Source organism: Mauremys reevesii, linkage group 9 (genome assembly GCF_016161935.1).
Source record: "Mauremys reevesii isolate NIE-2019 linkage group 9, ASM1616193v1, whole genome shotgun sequence".
NCBI lineage: Eukaryota > Metazoa > Chordata > Testudines > Geoemydidae > Mauremys > Mauremys reevesii.
In genome coordinates this window covers 26723897-26746716 of record NC_052631.1, presented here as the reverse complement: position 1 = coordinate 26746716, position 22820 = coordinate 26723897, and the positions used below count along the sequence as shown (strand labels likewise).

Sequence of the window (22820 nt, the reverse complement as noted above, 5' to 3'; positions counted from 1 at the left end):
GTTTGGCTAGTAGCACTGCCCTATTATCAAGCATGCAGTAGTTTTGGTAAGTGTTTTATAATACAAAGGTTGTCACAGTAGCTAGAATATTGTTTAAAGCCTGTGAGACTGGGCTGCCAATATTTTAACCAAGGGGCTCTGCCTCAGGCTTAGCCTCACCTGGGCCCTGGCAGCTACCCCCAGCTGTGTGTGATGGTGACTGATCCCAGCTGCAGGGAGGTCAGAGACAACTGCTTACACAGACCTGGTAACTCAGTAGGGGGAGATCTAGGAGAGGTGTTTTCTCTCTTGGAAGGGCCTGGAGGAGTCAGGATGGAAGAGACCCCCCATGGAAAAGGTAAGGAGCCTGAGGGGGCAGGGCCTGTTAGAGCAGGGATGTCCTTGAGGGAAGCTCCCAGACTCCCCAGAGAAAAGAGGGAGTGGAGGGAAAATCTACTGGGAGGAAGCCAGCCTAGGAGATGCTTTGCAGGACCTGAGCTTAGGAGCCAAGAAGAGAGAACTTCAGTGTAGCCCAACTGGGGCAGAAGAATTATTAGTTTCAATATTTATTTGGAATTATAGTTGGACTTTATATCACCCTGGGAGAGGACTGAACTTTTAAGTGGCCGGGTTAGGAAGACTCTGACAGACAGGCCATTTTGAGGCCAAGGAAATGAGCACCAGGGGGTGTTAGAGGCCAAGTCCCTTCCAACAATGTGTCTTGATGTCAGAGGATGAATGGTGGTAAGAGTAATTGTTTACAGCAGGGGTGGCCAATCTGAGCCTGAGAAGGAGCCAGAATTTACCAATGTACATTGCCAAAGAGCCACAGCAATACATCAGCAGCCCCCCATCAGCTCCCCCACCCTGCTCCCAGGACCTCCCTCCCACCCACTAGCAGCTCTGCCGATCAGCACCTCCCCCTCCTGATCAGCTGTTTCATGGTGTGCAGGAGGCTGCGGGGGGGGGGGGGGGGGGGTGAGGGCATGGCAGGCTCAGGGGAGGGGGCAGGGGCAGAGCCAGAGCCAGGGGTTGAGCAGTGAGCACCCCCTGGCACATTGGAAAGTTGGCGCCTGTAGCTCCACCCCTGGAGTCGGTGCCTATACAAGGGGCCACATATTAACTTCTGAAGAGCCGCACGTGGCTCCAGAGCCACAGGTTGGCCACCCTGGCTTACAGGTTTCCAGAAAAATGTCTCATTGTAGCCTGTGAGGAGCCATGTGCACGGGTGGTCTGTATGCAACCAGCAGCGAGTGGTGAGGGATGGAGGACTCTCTTAATGTGTTCTCCCATTTAAACAGAAATGATTCCTTACAACAGTAACCAAAGAGGCAGGTAACGCCACTTAGTAAATGTACATTAAAGACACATACATAGGCACCAACTCCGTGGGTGCTCTGGGGCTGGAGCACCCATGGGGAAAAATAGTGGGGGCTCAACACCCACCAGCCACAGTTGTTCAGCAACACCCCCAATCAGCTAGCCCGGGGTACCATCAAACAGCTGATCGTCAGCTTAGGGAGGGGTTTGGGGCAGGGTGGAGAGCAGTGAGTGGCAGGCGGACAGGGCCTCGGGGAGGGGCTGCAGCCGGGGTGGGAAGAAGCGGAGCAAGGGCGGGGCCTTGGGGGATGGGGAAGGGCAGGAGCACCCCCAGGGGAAAATAAAAGTCAGCGCCTATGGATGCATATCTGGAAAAAAGTTCTGGGTATATTGAATCAACTTGTGTCATTGTAATGAGAGCAGTGAAACCCTATGAGGCAATCTGGGGCCAGATGTATCATCCCCATGGAAATCATGACGCAAATAAAAAACCAACCTCCCCCCCCCGCCCCCCAGCAACAAAAACCCAACAAACCCAAACACTTGGTGCAATCTAAAAAGCAAAACATTTGCTCTTCAGAGCCCATGGATAAGTTATCTCTGGTAGACTTGATTTAACCTGCGTCATGCACATTTATGACATCTTGTAATTTGACAATGCTAAATTAATAGCTCTTTCTCTAGAACTGAGTAGGAGTGGGGGATGGTAGCAAAGGCAGGGAAGTTATCTCAAACCCATGTTCACTGTGGGAGCAGTATTTTAATAAGTTCTCTCTGGTGTGTCACTTAGTCAGAAAAATGTTGCTGCAAAGGAAAAACAACAAGAGGATCTTAGAGTGTTACAATGGACAATGGTAAAGCTAGTTTCAGGACTACAGAGTCACTTGGAAATGTTATATTTCTGTTGGGTTTAAACAGTTCTTGATATCTTGTAAATTCATGACTTATATCTGTCCCTAGTATCTTTTACATGCTCCTTCTTAAACACAGGACATTTCTCAAACGGTTAATCTTAGATCTACCCATTTGAAAGTCATTTTCATGAATGGACACTCATGGGTGGGGGTATATCAGCATAGCTCAGGTTATAAAGTGCTTGCATCTCCTGAAGAAGCTTGTGGGTGAACATAGTTGCTCCCAGTGATTGACACTCTAGTGCTACGCTGGGGCAAGGGACGTTGTTGCAGTGGGAGAGGTGCAGCTCCATTTGAGGTATTAAACTGAAACGCCAACTGCAGGTAAATGATCTCCCTGTGCTCTTTCCAAAAGAGTGGCAGATCTACCTGGTGCCCTGGCCAAAGGTCAGTACAGCACAAAGGTTCTAAGAGCTGAGCCTATGTGTGACATGCTGCAGGGCGCACATTGGGAGCCTCAGTGCAGCACTACCAGCGTCCAGCTTGTGGCTTTGCCAAGTGCTGTAGGATACTTAAGGGTAGTAAAGGTATTTGTTATTTCAAACCAAGCTCTGTTCTGTTTTGAATGCATATGCTTTAAAACAGAGTATGCCCTGATGCAAGCCAGTTTAATTACAATGCAGCAGTAACCCCACTATCATTAAGGTTGTGGAGCTTACTGTGGCTGTTCTTGAATCTCTGTAGCAATCACCACAGTGACAGCTAAGACTTCATGGTAGTTGCCGTTCCCAGGTTGGAGGAAGCTTTGCTTCCCCCTCCCTCACACTGATTCTAATAAGTTAGTACGTCTGTGCCTTCTGTTACTGCAGGGTGGGGGGGTTGGCAAATAAGTGGCTTCTGTTATTGTGTTGCCCTGCCACCATCTCACATAGAAATCCAATCTAGTTCTCCAAACAAACATCCTCTTGTCATGAAATATTACCAGGCAATGCTCAGTTGAGAATGCACAGCGTTCAAATCTTGAACCTATCACAGCAGTAACACCTAGTACTACAGCAGCTGGAGTTCCTTGGAGAAAAGAGGAGTTATTCTGGTCATCAGGAATAGAACTTCTCAGATTGAGACTGGCATCATTTGTAGAACATGCCTTTATCATCATAAAAATACTAGTTAAGATTTAAAGCCTAAATTGTCAAGTGAGCAGTAATCTTTAGGTGTATAACTTGAGACACTAGGAAGGGATCTGACTTTCACAGGGCAGATGTTCAGTCCTTCCTGAAAATCAGGGGCCATTGAAGGTGTCACTAGTTGGTCTTGAAAATCTAAATCAATTTTTTAAAATTAGCATTTGTTTGGGCTGCGGTAGCAAATGTGAGTGATACATCAAGTTATTCTGAGGTAAAAGGAACTAATCTTTAAAAATGTGATCAAATTTTTGGACTGCTCAGGTAAATGAGCCTTGTGAAGGATACAATAATTGTGCTGTACCATCTGGAAATATGGTAAGGAACTTTCCTCCGTGTTTGTAGTATTTTTCCAAGAACAGTCGCTTCACTAGCTACATATTAAAAAGAAGAAAAAAATGATGAGTTGAATCTTCACATAAACTTCACTATTAAAGGCACAATCTCCCAGTTGTTCATGTATTTATCTTCTTAAGAGCCTTGTTATACCCACTGCAGGAAAGCCTGTCTCTTAGCTTGCGGTTAAAAAATTTGATATTGATTCCCGCCCCCGCCACTCAACCTCCACATGTTACTTGGATCAGTGCCCTGAAGACCCTACAATCTAAGGCAGGGGTGGGCAAACTACAGCCTGGGGGCTGCATCCGGCCCTGCAGATGTTTTAATCCGGCCCTCGAGCTCCTGTCGGGAGCGGGGTCTACGGCTTGTCCCACTCCGCACATGCCATGACTCTGCACAGCTCCCGGAAGCAGCAGAGGTTTGAAGTTCTAGGATTAGAACGCAGATCTCCTGAACCGCTGGCCTGGTGCTTTCATTACTAGATCCTGCTCCCCTGCTACGTGGTACAGCTCATGTTCCTCAAGAGAAGGACTGCCCTGTATTCCCACTTCAGACACAAGTTAAAATGGAGAGGACTAGCAGGTAAAGGCAAAAACAAAAGGAAATTAGCATGATTCTGACTGTCAAGAAACACTAAAAGCTTAAGTTGCTAAACCTGTCCCAATGGCTGCTGGGAAAGCAGCAAATGGATGAAGCTCCTTTGCTGGCCATTGTCTCTCTGATAGAGGAACTGACACAGACCTGTGGGCAAGAACATGGTGGAGGGTGGAGAGAGCAGCTCTCTAAACTCCTCAGTGTTGTGAGTTCCTGGCCTCTTGCACACTGGGGGTGAAACTCACCCCAATGACCAGAGGCAGTGAAAGGCCGACACATCATTTAAGTCCCACTAAGGCCCTTCTTAGGTGCATGGCCTGGTGCACAGAGGTGGATGTCACTCTGGAAGGGTAAGACCCAAGAGTGGGGATCTATCACAGAGAAAGTACAGGCGCGGTTACCTTTCCACCCGCAATGGTAAAGTCACAGCAAGTAATACTGTAGTTAATTTCCTCTTTCTCTACTCTTTCAACTGTCTCATCAGGCATGAGAGTCCAGCCTCCAGGAGAGGGTGGCTCACGGGAGAGCTGGTAGGAAATGGTTTTGAGTTGCTTTGAATCTAAGGAGAAAAGAAAAGAGTTACATATTTATAGGTGGGGCGCTAGTAGCACCACGTATTATTAAGTTCGCCCAACATTTCTCATTAGAGGACCCTGTTTTCAGTTGCTTATAACTTGCAAACTTCAACTGTTTGGGCAGAAATTCTCCATGCTGGGTGTCTGCCTTGGCTTGGAAATGGCCACTGGAAAAATAAGTCGTTACATTCTTGAGACCTTTTCTCTGAAATGCTCTGGCTCCTACTTCCTTTGCAGCAGGCACTGGAGGGGTGGCCTTTGTGTCAAGGATGTGGATTTTGCCATACCTGTGGAAATCTGCCCAGATTTGCCCAAGTTCTAAGCATTTGAAAAATTCACAGTCTCTGTAGAGATTTGTTAAAGCTTAACAGCTAAAATCTCTGAAAATTCTGTCCTCACTGGGCATGCTCCCTCCTCTCAGAGCTGTCCTCTTCCTTATTTACCACTCCCCTAATTTCTGTGACTTCTGCAAGATTTCTTCCAGATCATTGATAAAAATGTTAAATAGTGTAGGGCCCAGAACAGATCCCTGCGGGATCACCTAGAAACACACTCACTCAATGAAAATTCGCTATTTACAATTACATTTTGAGGCCTAACAATTAGCCAGTCTTTAATCTATTTAATGTGTGCTGTGTTAATTTTATATCATTCTAGTTTTAATCAAAATATCATGCAATACCAAGTCAAACGTCTTACAGAAGTCTAAGTATATTACATCAGTGCTATTCCCTTTATCGACCAAACTTGTAATCTCATCAAAAACATATATCAAGTTAGTTTGACAGGATTTATTTTCCATAAATGCATGTTGATTTGCATTTACTACATTACCCACCCTCTTTTAATGATCAGTGGCTCCCATTATCTTGCCTGGGATCAATGATGACAGGCCTATAATTCCCAGGTCATCCTGTTTACCCTTTTCAAAAATGGCACATTAGCTTTCTTCCAGTCTTCTGGAACTTCCCCAGTGCTCCAACACTTATTGAAAAGCAGTATTAATGATCCAGTGAGCTCTCAACATGCATCCAGGAATTCTAAAAGAGCTAGCTATCTGGACCTAACTTTAGTAGCTTCTGTTTAACATGCTCCAGAGATACAAGTGGAATGGAATGGAAAGATTGTTATCACCGGATGTGATTAAATCATCTTTTTTTTCCTCAAGTGCAGAACAGAAATATTTACTGAATACTTCTACCTTTTCTGCATTATTATTGATAATTCTTCCATTTCCATCTAGTAATAGACCAATACCATTGTCAGGATTCTTTTTGTTCCTAACATTTTAAAAACTTCTTCTTATTGTCCTTACCTCCCTTCTGGCCACAGACTTCTCCTTGTGTTTGTTTGCTTCCCTTATCAAATTTCTACAATTCCTAACTTCTGCTTTTATTGAATTCCTATCTACTTCCCTTTCTTTGTTGCATATAATTTTTTTTAGCTGTCTTTACTTCCCCTCTAAACCAGGTCAGGTTTTTTACCAGCACGGCCGCCTTCCTCAATTTTGATATTTTGGTCACTTGCTAAGGTGTTCTTAAATGATTCCCAATTATCACTGAAGGTGAAAGACAGATTGTCCTCTTGCCCAGCCAGTCCTTTCCAAGCTGAGCTGATAGACCAGAGGAATGGAGAGTAGGACTGGGTAGGAAAGGAGAATGGGACTGGGACAAGGAGTCAGTGGTGGGGAAGAGAAGACGGGGCAGAGGGCATAAGAGTCTGTGCACACTAGTGCACAGTCACTTTCAGAGTCCAGAATGAAAATCAGGATTCTTGAATCTCACCATTCCTCTGTCAGCAAATTTCTGTGAAACCCAGACTTCTAATGCTATCAAGTACTCAGCTCAAGTGACAGAGGTCTGTGCAAAGGAATCCAAAGGTTCCAACCCTGCTGATGACCCAAATGGGTGACAATATGATGCCACATGAAGGAATTTTTTTCAGTTTGCTTTTTTCAAATCCTAGGACATTACACACACAACCTACATTAAAAGAACATTATTAAGATTGCAAAGTCAAGCACTACAAAGTTAGGAAATGCCAGAGTTAAGGTTACTTTGCTCCCTTAATTTGGCCCCCTGGTGTATATGTATTATGATACAGTCTTTAATTACATGATCGCATATTCCCCCCGACCCATCTCATTCAGTGCACAGGCTAGATCTGCTTTGAGGATAAATCAGGGCTATGCAGTGAAGGAGACTGTTTTTTGTAGGACCCCTACTTCTCCCCGCCCCCCAAAAAATTGGAAGCTCTCTAGTGAAATGAGGCTGGAGATTGCAGGAAGAGGAAGGATGATCTCATGATTAAGGCAGTTGAACGTGATCCTGGAGAATTGGATTCTATCCCTGCCTCTGCCACAGAGTTTCTAGGTGATGCTGGGCAAGTCACTTAAATCAAACTTTTCACAGTTGGTCACTAATTGTGTGTTCTTCCTTTTGGCCTGAGATCATGGGGCTCAATTTGCAGAAGTGCTGAGCACTCACAACTGCAACTGAAGTCAATGGGAGTTGTGCTTGAATACACAAAGTGCTACAGAATAAGTACACTGAAAAACCAGGTCCTAAGCATCTCAAATTGGGTGCCCAAATAAGTGTATACTTTTTACCTTAATCTCTGTGCCTCAGTTCCTCATCTGTGAAATGGGGATAATACCAACCCCCAGGTCACAGGAGTTTTTTGAAGACAAGTTAATATTTGTGAAGCACTTAGACACTACAGTGATGAGCCCGTGAGAAAATTAATAATTCTCACTTCAGGAGAGACTCTGAATAATCTGCAGCAAATAAGGCTCAGGGCCACACATTGTACAATGAGGATAAAACAAAATGTGTGAATAGCTTCTCGTGAATTGAGCACCACCCATTCTGTGCACTGAATGAAGCATGATCCTGTGAAAAATTGTAATGACAGACTGTCATCATGCATATGTGCAAAGAGGCCAAATGAAGATTGTGCAGGCAACCTTAATTCTGGCATTTCCTAACATTTCAGGGCTTGACATTGCAACCTTCATGTTCTATTAAGGTAGCTTGTGTGTGTGTAAAATTGTATATTAAAGCAAACAGTTCAAGCATAAGCCTTTGAAGTCTGAATGAGAGACCCCACCCTGTGTAACTGTGTAACACAGCTGTGCCTGTTTCTTTTTTCACGCTAGGAGCCACCTTAATGTAAAAGGCATGGCACACTTGATAATAAATTAGAGAGCAGGCATTGAAATCCACATCCAGTGAGAAAGCCTGTTCCAACTCTGGCACAAATTTTCAGTTGAAGTTCATTGTAACAATAAAAAAAAATCCAACTCACATTCAACGAAGCTGGCCTGCTCTGCTGCCATGAATGCAAACTGTTTTGCTATTTGTCTTTCCTGTTGCCTATAAAGCAAAAACATACAGGACATAAATTCCAAACATCTTTCTTCAAAAGATACAAGTGCAATTCAAATGTCCTTGCAGCAGTAATGCAAGTGAGCTGCTGTTTGACAGCTATTTGGGCCTGATTCTCCTCTTACTTATGCAACTGCAAGGGACTCCATTGGCTACAGTAAAATGATGCCACTATGAAATCTGTGCACAAAAGGGGAATTGGGCCCATTTATAGATTACTGTATGACGTAAAATTTGACTGTTACTTGATTGTTTGACCAACTCTGCATACATTACAGTTTCTAGCTCATTAGTAAATATGCATCTTGTATAGAAGAGATTTGACATCTTGCAAGATTCTTTAATGGATATTCTGTAGCTGATATTCTGACAGAACATAAGGAAAAGTGCAGAATATGGCGTTATAGTGGCAGAGCTGGAAATTTCCTCTCTTGCGTATGAGGATATTCAGTGTGGTGATAAAATGATAACAAAAATTCTGCCAGTAATGCTGATGAGCTGGAAAACAAAGAAAGAATTCCTAAGCTCAGTCCAATAAAAGATTGAGTCAGAAGATCTAGTTTTATTTTGCACTGAATGTCTGAGAAGTCTCATGAGCCCTAAATTAACAGGCTATGTGACAGATTTTTATTTCATGGTGAAGACTTCTACACTGCCATGAGCTATCTTGACAAGCTGCCCCAGCCTTTGAATGTGCAACATCTTTTTAAACAGCTAGGGCAGTGGGATACTGGATTTCAAGATGGAATGACTGGAATTTATCCACACTTCGCAGATTTCTTAATACAGAAAATAATGGCCTCTCTCTTGCAGTTTTGTATCCAGCACAGCTCCAGATATGTTATGCTGGCTAAACATACTTCTAAAGTCTGCTCAAGAATCTCTCCTAATAGCCAATGCTGGGCAAGCCATGGCAAAAATAGATTAGGAAGAAACAAAACCGATAATTGGGGGCTGTTATTTAATGCTATTCTGTGATGTTATTCTCTTTATCTAAGTTTAAAATTAAGCCAAATACATTATAAATTTGGTACACAGTGCAATATACTTACATTATAGTGTGGAAGTAGAGAAAGAACTGACAGGGATTTGAAGGGGATTTCAATGCATGACAGTCTCTGTTAGCAAGAGTCAGGCTAGCTTAACCCTAATAACGTGAGATTTGTAGAAGCGAGGATTGTGTGAGGCGAGTGGGAAAGAACTGTGTGAGAAGTTGTTGTGACCTTGTGTTACATATGGAATGTAGACTATAGTCTAAATAGAGGTGAGAAAAATAAGATATCAGGATGACCTATGTATAAACAAAATGCAGCTGTTGCTCATTATTATATGTAACAAAGGTATAAATGCTTGCTGTCATTGTTTACCTAGAGACCAGTTTAGCGCTCTCCCACCACGCAATTGCTAGAGATAATAAAGTATCTGACTTGCTGCACCCAACCTGAAAGTTAGAACTCTGTTTTTCTCCAACAATAGTGGTACATAAATTATACGAGTACATGGAACTCCTACTGTAACTGAGCATTTAGGGATAGAAATGTTCTTAACATTTCCCCTGGCACTTTATTTTTGTTCTTTAAGTTTATGGAGTAGGCCCAGATATTTGCACTGGCTTTTGGCTTCCTTTTAAGGGCCAAGAAACTGGACATGCACAGTAAGATATGCAGTAAAATGGATGACTAGTCCATACTGCAATGGGGATATCACTATCCAGATAATCTTTTTATTACTCATTAGTTGTGCAGAGGGTTAGAATTCATTTATCTGGTTATCATCTTTCAGCTTGGACAAGAAAAAGGCTCTACCAATGCCTTCTCTAAGAATTATATTTGTACCGCTGAGTACTGGCATTAGCCTATTTCTACCACTCTGCAGGTCCATCCTATTTTGCTTTTCTCTTTCTTTAAGGAAGGAGCAATTTCTATAAAGTCACCATTTCATTTGATTGATAGTACAGGATAGTGTTGCTACTGTAGGTAGAGTTGGAGTTTGGAGAGAACAGACAAACCTTTTACTGTTTTCTCATTATCTGTCTGTCTTGCATACCTGAAAGGTTTGGGTTTTTTTTCTGTATTGCTACTGCTAGAAGTATCACTTGATGATAAAACAATCTAATAAATCCCTCTAAACAGACCTCTCTAAGTAGTAATAATGTGGGATTTCAGGGCAGTTGCCATTGATCTTCACTGCCACCTTGACACCATGGACTCACCTGATATATTACACATTACATACATACAAAACACACACACCAAATATAACGTTTAAGACATGCTGAGCACTCACAACCCAAAGACATGCCAATTTTGCGAGTATTCAGCCCCTCTGGACAAGTGGGTTCAAAGTATCTCAGTTTGGTTACCCCACAACCAAAGGCATCCAAAATCCGTATCTCACTGAAAAATGTGGCTTAAGCATTTGGGGCAAGACTTAGGCCCTAAACACTGTCAGTTTGTGATTATGAGTCTGGCTTCACTTACTTTCTGGAGATTACTGAAGCCAAAGATGCAACTAATATAAGTTAGAAGACAGTGCAAGTGGGGCATGTGCTAACACATGATGACCAGGCCCTCTCTGGACTTTTCCTGACACATATTTCCCCTCTCTGGTGCAGATTCTCTTTTTACTCCCATTTGCTATACTTTGAATTTCTCCGCATTGTCTCCCCCAGGTAAGAATGTTGTTCCCGAAAAGAACAAACTGCGAAGTTCGCTATATTTTACCAGCAAACGGTACCTTTGATATTCTTTCTCCCTTGCTTGCTGCCTGTCCACTTCACTGCCGTGAGCTGCATGAGGGTCAATGGAGATTGACTGATTTCTCGCATTCTCATACATCTTTTTTTCAGTAATGATGTACTCATAGAGATCCTGATTTTGCTCACAACAGAAAAACTGAAAAGCAAAGCAGTGGTGTTACTCCAGTAGGGGGTGATTCGTGGAGAAGCTTTGTTAACTCTTTCCAATCACTTACTGATTCATAATCTTCAGAGGTTGGGTCAAGATCTTCATAGGAAGGAAATAATTTCAGCAAGCTGCCACAGTACTCGCATGTTGCAGTAGATTCCTCTTCTACCTACAGTGGGGGCGTGGGAGAGGAAAACAAGGATTTGCAGGGTAATGTGAGGTTTCTATAATCCTCCTATTCTAGGAAAAGGAGGCACCTTCAAAACTGCCATGTTTTAAAGTCCTTTACTCCAGTCTATGTATGCACAACCAAGCTTCTGAGCTGATTAGCATGCCAGTTCGAAAACTACTGGCTCACTTTTACTTTCTAAGGAGATTGCCAAGTACTGTAAGTTATCCAGTGTATTTCATTAGGGATCTTGAAGAGCTGTCTAGCTCCTGCAAAGTTGGTGACAGAGGAGCCTGGGCAGTGTTGCAAATTTTTTGTTGCCTGGGTTCCTGGCAAAAAGTATTTTCAGAGACGGTTTTTCCTCCTTCCCCTGTGGCTTGCTTGCTTATTTATTTATTTCACAAGGTGTTTCTTAGTCCCAGCGCCCTGGATCAAATTCAGATAAATGATCAGGTGTGTTTCAAGAGAAGCTCTGGTCAGTGGAACACTGCTTCCAGCTCCCAGCCCTTACAGAATGATAGTTAGATTGCTTGGCCATTGTCTTATTTTTGAAGCAGTGTTGTCTCTATTAGATAAACATATACCACTTTTGGGTACCCAGAACTATGTACTGTGCATGCATCATTATGCATAAACAAAAATAAGATTGTATATCTCCGTTTTAGTGAAAGAACTAGATTTTTACCCTAGAAACATATCCTCAGCATGAAATAGTGTGGGATGCTTGCACAGTCTAATGTATTTTGGTACGTGGATTACACATTTCAATGCCCTAGTGAATGACAACCTCACTGCTAATGAAACCCTTGCAAGTTGAGTTTGACAGATGGCAGCATCTTACACAGATTTCATTTTTCCCCTCCTGTGGCTCTTGGGGGTTACTACAAACACACTACCATGTAGCAGAAAGAAACATCACCTGTATCTCCAGGCCTTCTCTTGATGATTCTGGCCTATATGCTAGAATAGTTGGTGGCCCAATATGGGACAGTGTGCGCAGAGATTCCTCAAACAGCCTTATGAAGTCTTCATTAAACTTAAATTTGAAAACAGCAAATTCAGTGTAAAGTCAGCTCTTTTTCAGAGGGAAAATTGTTAAGAATAAAATGTATAATTGTAGGGACTGGAGAACCATACCTCCATGTCGCACAAAATGCCTAAACTGCTGAGGTCTTGTGACAGCACTGCATGTATATCTGAATAGCAGCAATGAGAATTAATTAGGGAAGGCGCTGTGTTCTAGGAGAGCATTTCTTCCTAGCATCTTGGGAGGAATTCCCTCCCTGGCTTTTCAACACCCCTTCTCTCCCCTCCCCTTCCTTAACACATGCCACCTAGCTGGAACATCTTTGGAGCTTATCAACACACTGCTCTTAAATCATTGGTAGGGTTGCTGTCCATCAGTGTGAAGCCCTTCCCCGCTTTGGTCAGGGACGGGACATATAGGCCTAGATCCCATACTGTACTTAAGCATGTGCAGTAAAGCACAGGCTTAATTTTAAACAAGGAATAGTCCCATTGAAGTCAACAGGACTGCTCACTGCTTAAATCTAAGCACTTAAGTGAAGTGTTGGATCAGAGCTATAGTGTCTAAAGCAGTTCCCACCTCTGCTGTCTTGAGAAGCAAGAGATTGGAAGCTAGAGATGGGGAAACTCCTATTAATCCATCCTCTGCCAGTGCAAGATTGTTTCCTATATTTCGGGCTTGTCTACACTGGTACTTTACAGCGCTGCAACTTTCTCGCTCAGGGGTGTGAAAAAAACACTCCCCTGGGCGCAGCAAGTTTTAGCACTGTAACATGTCAGTATGGTCGGCTTTATGACCCATGGGGCCCGATTTGAATACTCGGTGGCGGTCCAGGGCTTTGGCGGAACTTCAGTGGCGGGGGGTCTGCTCTGGGTCTTTTGCGGTACCGAAGGACCCCTCGCCACCGAAATGCTGCTGAAGACCCCCGGAGCGGGGCCTCCTTAGGTGCGGGTGCAGGGCCCTTGTAGAGGTGTGTGTGGTTTTTTGTTTGTTTTTTTGTTTTTTAAGAGCACTGGGAGAGCTCTCCCAGTGCTGTGCCACAGCAGCGCTTTAAGGTTGCCTGTGTAGACAAGCCTTTAGTCTACACATAAATATCCAAAATTAAGGGGTTTCCACCACTCCCCTCAGACAGCTATTCCCAATCCAGTAGAAATGGTTGGGAGGAAGCTTTTCCTGACATCCAGTCACAACGAATCCCATTACTCAGTTATATTTCCTTGTGCCACCCCTTATAATTCACCTTCCACCTTGCTATTTACAGCCTTCACAATCTTGCAACGAGTCATATCCCCCCGTTATGGCTCAGAGAAGCCACACTTCTAGTTCTTTTAATCTGGTCAATCCGTCTAATCCCAAACCATTTTTGTTGCTCTCTTCCGAGTTCCCTGGCCTTTGTCACTATCTAATAGGTATTAGTGTGTCCAGAATTGAATGCAGCCCTCCAAAAGGGAAAGCAGAAGCAGCTCCTCTGGGTATCAGTTTACCACTTCCAGCAGCAGTAGCGATGTGAATGCTGTCTTTCTTGAGCTCTTCAGTCTTTCTCTGAACTAGAATTAAAATACAGTCAACATAGGCAGTGGCCAAGCTTTGACAGTGTGTTTGATCTCATCAAAGAAAAGAGCTGCAGGGAATGCTGAGCTGGAGAAGAGGAAACACCAGGGAGGGAGACCAAAATACATTGAGTGCTACACTGTGGACGAGCCTTTCTTTAATATAGTGGTGTGGTGCTATGAGACTACAGGCCCCAGGCATTCAATGCTCCATCTTGTCTCCAGTATTTCCTCTTGCAATGTGTTTGCATTGGATTTTACAAATAAGTATCCATTAAAGTCTAATTGAGCAGCCCTTTTGTACAGGATATCCCAATTAACAGTGGTTGTCCAGTAAAAGGTATTAGCTCAGCCGCCTTGTCTTTCTCACATCCTGGGACCAACACAGCTACAATAACACTGCAGATAACATTTGGATGATGCAGTGTAGTTGTAGCCATGTCAGTCCCAGGATATTAGAGACACAAGGGGGGGTAGGTAATATCTTTTATTTAGAGACAAGCCATTGAGCCAGTTTATTTCAGGACACAACCAACTTCTTCTACAAACTCTGCAACATTAACCACCTGCTTCAGAACACCATCCTTGCAACCATGGACGTCACTTCCCTATACACCAACATCCCTCACAATGACGGCAGAGCTGCCTGCCTCAAATATTTACAAGACAATGGACAACCCTCAGATATCCACCCCAACCACATTGCCAAACTCGTCCATTTCATCCTCACCTATAATATTTTTATATTCAACAACAAACACTTTGTCCAAACCATGAGAACAGCCATGGGTACTAGGGTGGCTCCCCAATGTGCCAACCTCTTCATTTGCCACCTTAAAGAAGAATTTCTGGATGAATGCACCACAAAACCAATGATATACCTGAGACTCATTGATATTTTCATCCTCTGGACTGTTGGCTTGAACTCCCTCATAGATTTCCACCACAACTTCAACAACCACCACCCATCCGTTAAATTATCTCTAGAACACTCCCACACCAGCATCAGCTTCCTGGACACCACAATCAGCTTCAACAATGGAATCCTACAGATGTCTATATACAAGAAACCCACAGATCACCCCACCTACCTTCACAGATCCAATCATTATCCCAAACAAGAAATCTATCTTCAGCCAGACACTCAGATACCACAGAATATGCTCTGAGGAGAAAGTCCGGGATATATACCTTAACAAACTCAAACCACCTTCACCAAACAAGGACACTCCACCAGAGAAGTAGATTCGATCATGGAATAGGCCACCCAAATACCTCAAGAGAACCTGCTTCAATACAGAAATCCCCTCCAACCGCACACCCCTAGTTATCGCCTACACCTCAGACTGGAACCTATATGGGATATCTAAATAACTACAACCAATATTTGATGGGGACCCCATCCTGAAAGAAATCTTTCCTGAACCCTCATTTCTGGCCTTCAAACAACGCCCCCGCCTCTCCAAGCTTATCGTCAGACCAGGACACACCAACTCAAAGCAGCACCAGACCCTGCCAGAACAACAGATGCAAAACCTGCAGACATATCTCCACTGCTATGATCAACATCCCCCACAACATACCTTTCCAGATCCATGGATCCTGCACATGCCTATCACAATATATGGTGTATCTCATCCAGTGCACTAAATGTCCCAATAACTATGTGAGTAAAACCAGACAATCACTATACTCTTGAATGAACTGAAATAGGAAAATGATAAAAACATCCTATCACACTTTTCACACAGAGATCGCTCTATATCTGACCTATCAGTCCTTATCCTCAATGGCAACCTGCACAACACTTTCAAAAGATGAGCCTGGGAGCTTAAATTCATTACTTCAGATACTTAAAAATCATGGACTAAACAGAAATCTGTAATCCACTAACCCCCTCTTTTTGTACTGTGACTGCAGAGGTGTTAATGGGTCACTCTACCTTGAATGGTCCCTTACAATATGTGCTAACTATTTATGCTAAACAATCTTGTCCACCTTGCATTTAGCTGTGATGCTCTGAGTATCTTTCCCAGATCTGAAGAAGAGCTTGTCTCTCTCACCAACAGGAGTTGGTCCAATAAAAGATATTACCCCAGTCATCCACCTCTCTAACATTTGGTCCAATTTGGATGACTCCGTTGAGCAGCAGAAGGAAAGAGGCCATATATTTTCAACTCTACTTAGAGGCTTTGAAAGTTATCTTCCATAGGGATATGGTACATAACTAGGTCTGTTATCTGCTGAGCATTCCCCCACAGACTGCTGGGTATTCTTCTTATTACTAGCTGAACATTATGTCACATGTTTAATAATAGTTGTATTTAGAAGAAGTGCTATCTAGTGGTTATAGGGTGACCAGACAGCAAGTGTGAAAAATCGGGACGGGGTGGGGTGGGGTAATAGGAGCCTATATAAGAAAAAGACCCCAAAATTGGGACTCTCCCTACAAAATCAGGACATCTGATCATCCTAAGTGGTTATAGAAAGGAGCTCTCCTGGGTTATGTTCCCAACTCTGACATTGACTTGCTGTAGAACCTTGGGGAAAGTCACTTGACTTCTGTGTCAAGTTTACACAAGTTTACTTGTGTAAAATAAGGAATTACACAAATCCTTGGTTACTAGGCACCTTAGAAGAAAAATGCTATAAATGTGCAATTACTGCTACACAAGTTGTCTCTTATACAGTAAGCAACAGATACTTGAACTAGCAAAGCCATTTCTTACTGGTTTTTCTGTACATATGTTCATAAATCCAGCTTGTTTCCGTCTGCATTGACACTGAAATTCCTAAAGGTTTCTCATGAGTTGAGTGATCAACATTATCAGATGTTTTTCTTTCCCTACATGTAAAATACAAATTGTAAATTAATCATGTATGGTAGCTGCAAAGAAGTTGCTTTTGAAAATCTATTCAAGCAGGAGGTTTTCCAACTTGAGTGTTTAATACATTATTAGAATTTAGAGTAACACATGTATGTAGGACTAAAGGCCTAGAAACTTATTTTTGCTATCTGTAAGATTTATAGACTTACACTCAACCAATTCAGTCTCTGAAGGTCTCCAATGGACTAGACAATGAAAATGTCCTTTAAAAAGGGCCTTTGAGATTAAACTATGAAAATCTCAGATTGGTTTCTCTCTCAAAGCATTAAGAAGCATGTAAATGAACACTAGGTTTGTTTTATACATTAAATACTTTAAAACAAAAATTCTTGTCTTCCATGATAAGAACTGAGATGAAAGATGTCAAGTCTGGGAAACCAGGATTACTTAAACCAGCATTTAAAATTCCTGTGCTCCACCATCAAGGTTTCACTGTTCCAATATTTGACTTTTCTCTTCTTGTATCTGATCACAAAGACCCTGTTAAGTATCTATGGCTTTTTGATTTATAAATCAAATCCAAGGGCCCAAGACTCATGAGCAAACTTAAAAAACAACAAAATAATAGATGCAGGCATGGGGAAGGAAAAAATGTTCAGTAGGTGAAGAATTATCAACTTTAAGTATAGTCTATTTTAAACAGCACTGAGTTAAAATTTGCAAGTCCACTTACATATCCCCTTAATTTCCAACACCTTTCATATGCAGAAGATTACAATCCACATCAGCTATATCATCCAATATATAGTTAAAGCACAACACGAAATCTAAAATTAGGGCTGATCTACACTAGAAAATAAGATTGACCCAGCTACGTTGCTCGGGTGTGAAAAATCCATCCGCTCATCCCCTGAGTGACATGGTTAAGTTGACCTAAGTCCCCATGTAGGCCATGCTAGGTTAACAGAACAATTCTTCCATTAACCTAGTTACCGCCTCTCAAGGGAGATGGATTTACTACAGGAATGGGAGAACTCCTCCTTTTTGCTGCAGTAAGAGTCTACACCAGTGGGTCTCAGCCTATTTACCATTGTGGGCTGCATATGCAGCTCTCTATGCCGTATATGGGTTGCATCCACACAATATATATACTACCTGTATGGCCTTGAGGATGTCACGTGGGCCCCAGCTCTGTGCTGATTGGGCTGCAAGAGGCCCACGAGCCATGAGTTGAGAACCACTGGTCTACACTGAAGTGCTGTAGCAGCACAGCTGCACCACTGTAGCATTTTAAGTGTAGATGTTCCTTACAGACTGAAAGCATCATAGAGCTCTTCCCTTTTCCAGTACACAGTGCAGCTGTCCTATTACCTTGGAGAGGTGAATTCAACAGTCGAGTTGAAAGCTTTAGCTTGCTCAAAGCTATGAGCAAGTAATGTATATGAAATATGTTGGTGGTCCTAGTACAGATCCTAGTGAACAGGCGTCGCAAAAACAACCACCAGACAGACATAGCACAAATAATCGGTGGCACCCCTGGTGGTTATTTAAGTAGAAGCCAAAACAGGATGGACATAGAGAATGAACTACCATTTCACTCACAGATACTTTCCCTCCAAATCCAGGTCGAAGCTTATTCAAAGAGTGCCCATGCTACCATTGCCCATGCTGTATCAGCTTTGTGGATAAATAGAAGACCGCAGTCTCTGTGGCTGTCAAAAACCTTTGACAAGGCCTATATCTTAAAAGCAGGCTTGAACTATATTCAGGAAAAACAATGAAAGCAATGGAGATTTGTAAGTAGCTTTTCTCACTGGTTCTAAGTTTCCCAGCTTATGATCCTGTTTGACCACCAACCAGTCATATTAAGTTCTGTGGTAATTTTGCATGTGCTTACCTGCTTAACTTGTATAATGAGGGACAGCAAGTTTCTCTTCTAATTCCACCTAATATTGTAGGAAGGCCTTTTGTACCTGTTGAACACAACAAACTAGTCTATGCATGCAATACAAACAATACTAAATGATTAAACACAGAGACTCTTCAGTGCATCTGCTGGTCTCGGTTCATGAGAGAGAACTGTATGTGTTAAAATCCAAACTAAAACACGTGCTACTTTTTAAATGGTAGTTCCATAACAAAGTGCTTCTTAAGAGCAGAAATTTTCTACTTAGTTAAAAAAGGTGACGTGTTCAGGACTAACTCCTGAATCTGTTTTGAGGGATTATTATTGCTGCATGCAGTCTAACCAGGGCTGGCTCTACCATTTTTGCCGCCCCAAGCAAAAAAAAAGCTGATCGGACTGATGCCCGAACTGCTGAAGCAAAAAAAAAAAAAATGCCTCCCCTTAGCATGTGCCATCCCAGGCACGGGCTTCCTCCACTAGTGCCTGGAGCCGGCCCTGAGTCTAACCAACCAACCTACAGTAACACTATCCTCACTAGGCTTCCCAGGCTATTGACCTGGAGGTTCCAATCCCAGCAGAATTCAGCTGCTCAGGTGCTCCTTTTGTCTAGCACTAAGAGTCACTTATGCCCACCCTTCTCTAAGTGCCCTGCCTGCCAATATGTTTCCCTTTATAAAGTCCATCCAAATCTAGGACGTAAATACTTCAATGAACAGCTTTTGCCCTAGGCCTCTCCTTGGCTGTGTTGGGCCTGCTCTCATCCCATGTTCTTTCTGGTTGATCAGACAGCGCAAGTTTCTCAGTGAAAGACTTGATTGTGGAACTAATTCTTGGAAGAGGTTGACAAAATTTCTTCCTTAGCTGCCTTAGGACACGTGATAAGACACATTCACTGTGGTTGGCTAGTTCTTGATAGTTTGCCCCTGGCTTGTTTACTGGATTTACTAACCCTTCCTCTCTTGCTCTCTTTTGTAATAATTGAGCCTACAACTTTATCCTAATTGTGAGCTTACCTGTGAAAAGTAACTAAAAGGTCATTAAATGTTATAATAACCTATAATAATAATAATCGATTTGTGGGAAAATGTACAAAAGGAAGACAGGCCTTCTTGTTTGGATTAATTTAGTCTATTGATAAAACTGAAGGACTATGTTAAGATCATGCTTAGTAAACAAGGGGAGTGTGGAATTGGAAATTAGGCCTAATTGCTGAACAAAATAAGGAGGGGAGGAGCTATTTCAGCCAATCACCCCTTTTTGGGGCCCTTAAAAACAGACTTTGGGAGGGCAGGGCAAGACTAATACCGCCACTGCTACAGCCACTGCTATGGGTCTTTCCATCGTGACACCCAGATGTTGGCACATAGTGGGAACATGTGACTATCACCACTACACCAGCAAGGACCCTGGCCTGCTACATGAGAGATCCTGCTTTGTCTTCCCCTCCCTTGGGTCTTTCTTTCCATCCCCCACTCTCGTGGCTTTTCACTTGAGCTTATAAAAACCAGCTGCACAGCACTAGCACAATGAGATGAGACAGCCCATCCAGTTCTGCTCAGCCTGAGAAGGACCAGACCACACCGGATGTCCCTGACTGGGGAGGCAAACCTGGGTCCAGAGCAACAGGTGATGTGCCAGCCCAAAGCACCTATTTGTGACTGACTAGCCCCCTGTTTCCTGAGAACATCAACAAAAGCTGTATTTCCCCATTTTTACTATCCTGTCTCTCTTCTCTCCCTGCTGGGTCCATCTGTTTTGTCAAAAGCAAGAAAGTGAGCAGCATTCCTGACTCAGGATTAAACAGAACTAGTCACTTTCTTCCTCATCAAGGAGGACTGTTTGATGGAATAAGACTCACTGTGGTGTCCCAGGCCTTGAAGTTCCCCGACAACTGTTGCACCCTGGCCTCTACCTCATGTTTGCTGAAACCTGATGGGCTGAGAAGCTGATTGGAGGGGCACTCAGTCTCCACCGATTGGTCCAACCCTGCTATTTAAGCCAGACGGCAGTACAGGAAGTTGTTAGAGCAACAAGGCGATTTCCTGTTGCAGCTCCATGGGACCCCGCTTCTTGCACCCAACCCTATTCCCAGTTCCTGCTTTGTTCCTGGCTTCTGCTTCACCCCTGCCTTTGCTCCTGTTCCCACTGGGCTCATTCATTGTGCTTGATCCTTGCCTTTCCTCCATTTCCTGCCCTTACCTCGCTTCCACCATCACTTACCAGTCCTGTCTCTGACTCTGGCTTGACCCCTGGCTCTGGCATTTGGTTTCTGACCTTAGCTCTGACCCTCAGCTTCGATTCCTGACTCTGACTTCACCCTGCCTCTGGTAATTGGCAGTTGACCCTGGTGCTGACCCTTGGCTTTGTTTCCCCAACCTGGGTGCCTGCTAGGCCACTAGACCTGATTCTTGCTCTGACTACTAGACCAGACTGCCTACATCCCAGTCCACAGCACTCGAACCAATATTCCCTCTCTAAAAAGACTTTAACATTGTTTTGCATAATCACTCAGTTTCAATGTTTTTTTGCCTTTTAATTCTTTTCCTTTGTTTGTGTTTCAATCAATAAATATCTGACCTTTGGTATGAATTTCCTAGTGTGTTTTCCATGGTACTAAGCTGGCTAAGGTCTCACATATACCAAACCTTGTTTAGAACTGTTTAATGTGCAACAGTTACAGGTTATGCTAATGCCTTTAACTTGTTGGGCCCATATACTACATCACAATTAATACAATATCCCCTTTATTTATACAGGTGGGAAACTGATCCCTTTTGTTGATGGGTGCTTGCCTGAAGATCATTAGATCTCCACTTTCATAGATTCCAAGGCCTGAAGAAACCACTGTGATCATCTAATCTGATCTCCTATAGGGCTGTATCCAGATGACTTTTTGTTTAGGCTTGTCGACACTAGAAACTTTTTCCAGTACAGTAATGTCATTTAGGGATTTGAAATTTTTAATGACATTTTTATATCAGTAAAAGCCCTAGTCTGGACATGATTATATTGGGGGAAAATATGTTTTTGCTGGCATAGCTTGTTTTCTTTCAGGAACTATGATAATCTATAGCAGTAAAAATGCTCTTTTGTTAGTATAAGCTGTGCCTACACTAGAAAGTGTTTTTGTTCTAAATGGGGAGTAGATACTTTGCAGGGGACCTTATAAACTACATAAAATAGGGTTACTATTAAACTGAATAGCCTAGTTGGATCTGAAGTCACTGTGGAAGAGAGGAACACTGTTCTTTTTAAGGTTGCTATTGTATTAGATTTTCCAACTATTTAATGAGATACCACCTTTGAGAGGGCAGATAACTAGACAGGCAGGACACTTCTCTCTGGAACCAGACTGTGAAGGGTGGGAAATCCAGTAGTTACACTGTGCATATGTAATATGTATCTGGCTTTCATTCTCTGAGCAATGCTTATTCTATGCTAGGAAAAAATGATGCATTTTGATACTGCCAGTTTTGGGCCATGCTGTGCTTTTTCAAGATGACATGCCAGCTTCCAGTATGATTCTAAGGAAAGGAAGGAGTGAGAATAAGGACAGTGGACTTCAAAAAAGCAGACTTTGACGAATTCAGAGAACTGATAGGTTAAGGTCCCATGGGAAGAAAATCTAAGGGAAAAAAGAGTTCAGGAGAGCTGGCAGTTTCTCGAGGTGGCAATATTAAAGGCATAACTGCACACTATCCTGATTCTAAGGAAAGATGGGAAGAACAGTAAGTGTCAAATATGGCTCCAGAAGCTTTTTAATGACCTGAAAATAAAAAAGCAATCCTACAAAAAGTGGAAACATGGCAAATTGCTAAGAAGCACAAAAGGATAGAAAAGCACGTAGGGACAAAATCAGAGAGGCTAAGGCACAAAATAAGTTACACTTAGCAAGGGAAATAAAAGGCCATAAGAAGTTGTTCTTTAAGTACATTAGGAGCAAAAAAAAAAGACAAAGGAAAGTGTAGATCCTCTACTTAGTGAAGAAGGAAAGCTAATAACTGATGACATGAAGAAAGCTGAGGTGTTTAATGCCTATTTTGCTTCAGTCTTCACTAAAAAGGTTAATGGTGATCAGTTACTCAACACAATTAATATTAACAAGGGGGAAGAAATTTCAAAGCAGAGAAAGAACAGATTAAAGACCATTTAGATAAGTTAAGGATAGTCAAGTTGGCAAGGCCTGATGAAATTCATCTTAGG

At 42.8% G+C, this 22820-nt stretch overlaps 1 protein-coding gene and 1 long non-coding RNA gene across 2 annotated transcripts in view; one reads left to right on the top strand and one right to left on the bottom strand.

Annotated features, from left to right (window-relative positions):
- The window catches only part of ERICH6 (glutamate rich 6), a 31550-nt gene that overhangs the window by 2791 nt on the left and 5939 nt on the right, over nt 1-22820 (bottom strand). The window contains exons 7-16 of the mRNA XM_039489747.1: nt 18609-18684; nt 16613-16728; nt 13818-13880; nt 12444-12502; nt 12226-12342; nt 11205-11306; nt 10968-11125; nt 8152-8219; nt 4672-4829; nt 3626-3711 (exon numbers count right to left, since the gene is read on the bottom strand). Of these exons, the coding sequence (XP_039345681.1) occupies nt 3626-3711; nt 4672-4829; nt 8152-8219; nt 10968-11125; nt 11205-11306; nt 12226-12342; nt 12444-12502; nt 13818-13880; nt 16613-16728; nt 18609-18684 (1003 nt within the window). The remainder of the gene's footprint in view (nt 1-3625; nt 3712-4671; nt 4830-8151; nt 8220-10967; nt 11126-11204; nt 11307-12225; nt 12343-12443; nt 12503-13817; nt 13881-16612; nt 16729-18608; nt 18685-22820) is intronic.
- On the top strand, nt 175-21527 carry LOC120372548. The gene is made up of 3 exons (XR_005585036.1): nt 175-337; nt 18337-18507; nt 21374-21527. It is a non-coding gene; the product is annotated as an uncharacterized LOC120372548 (long non-coding RNA).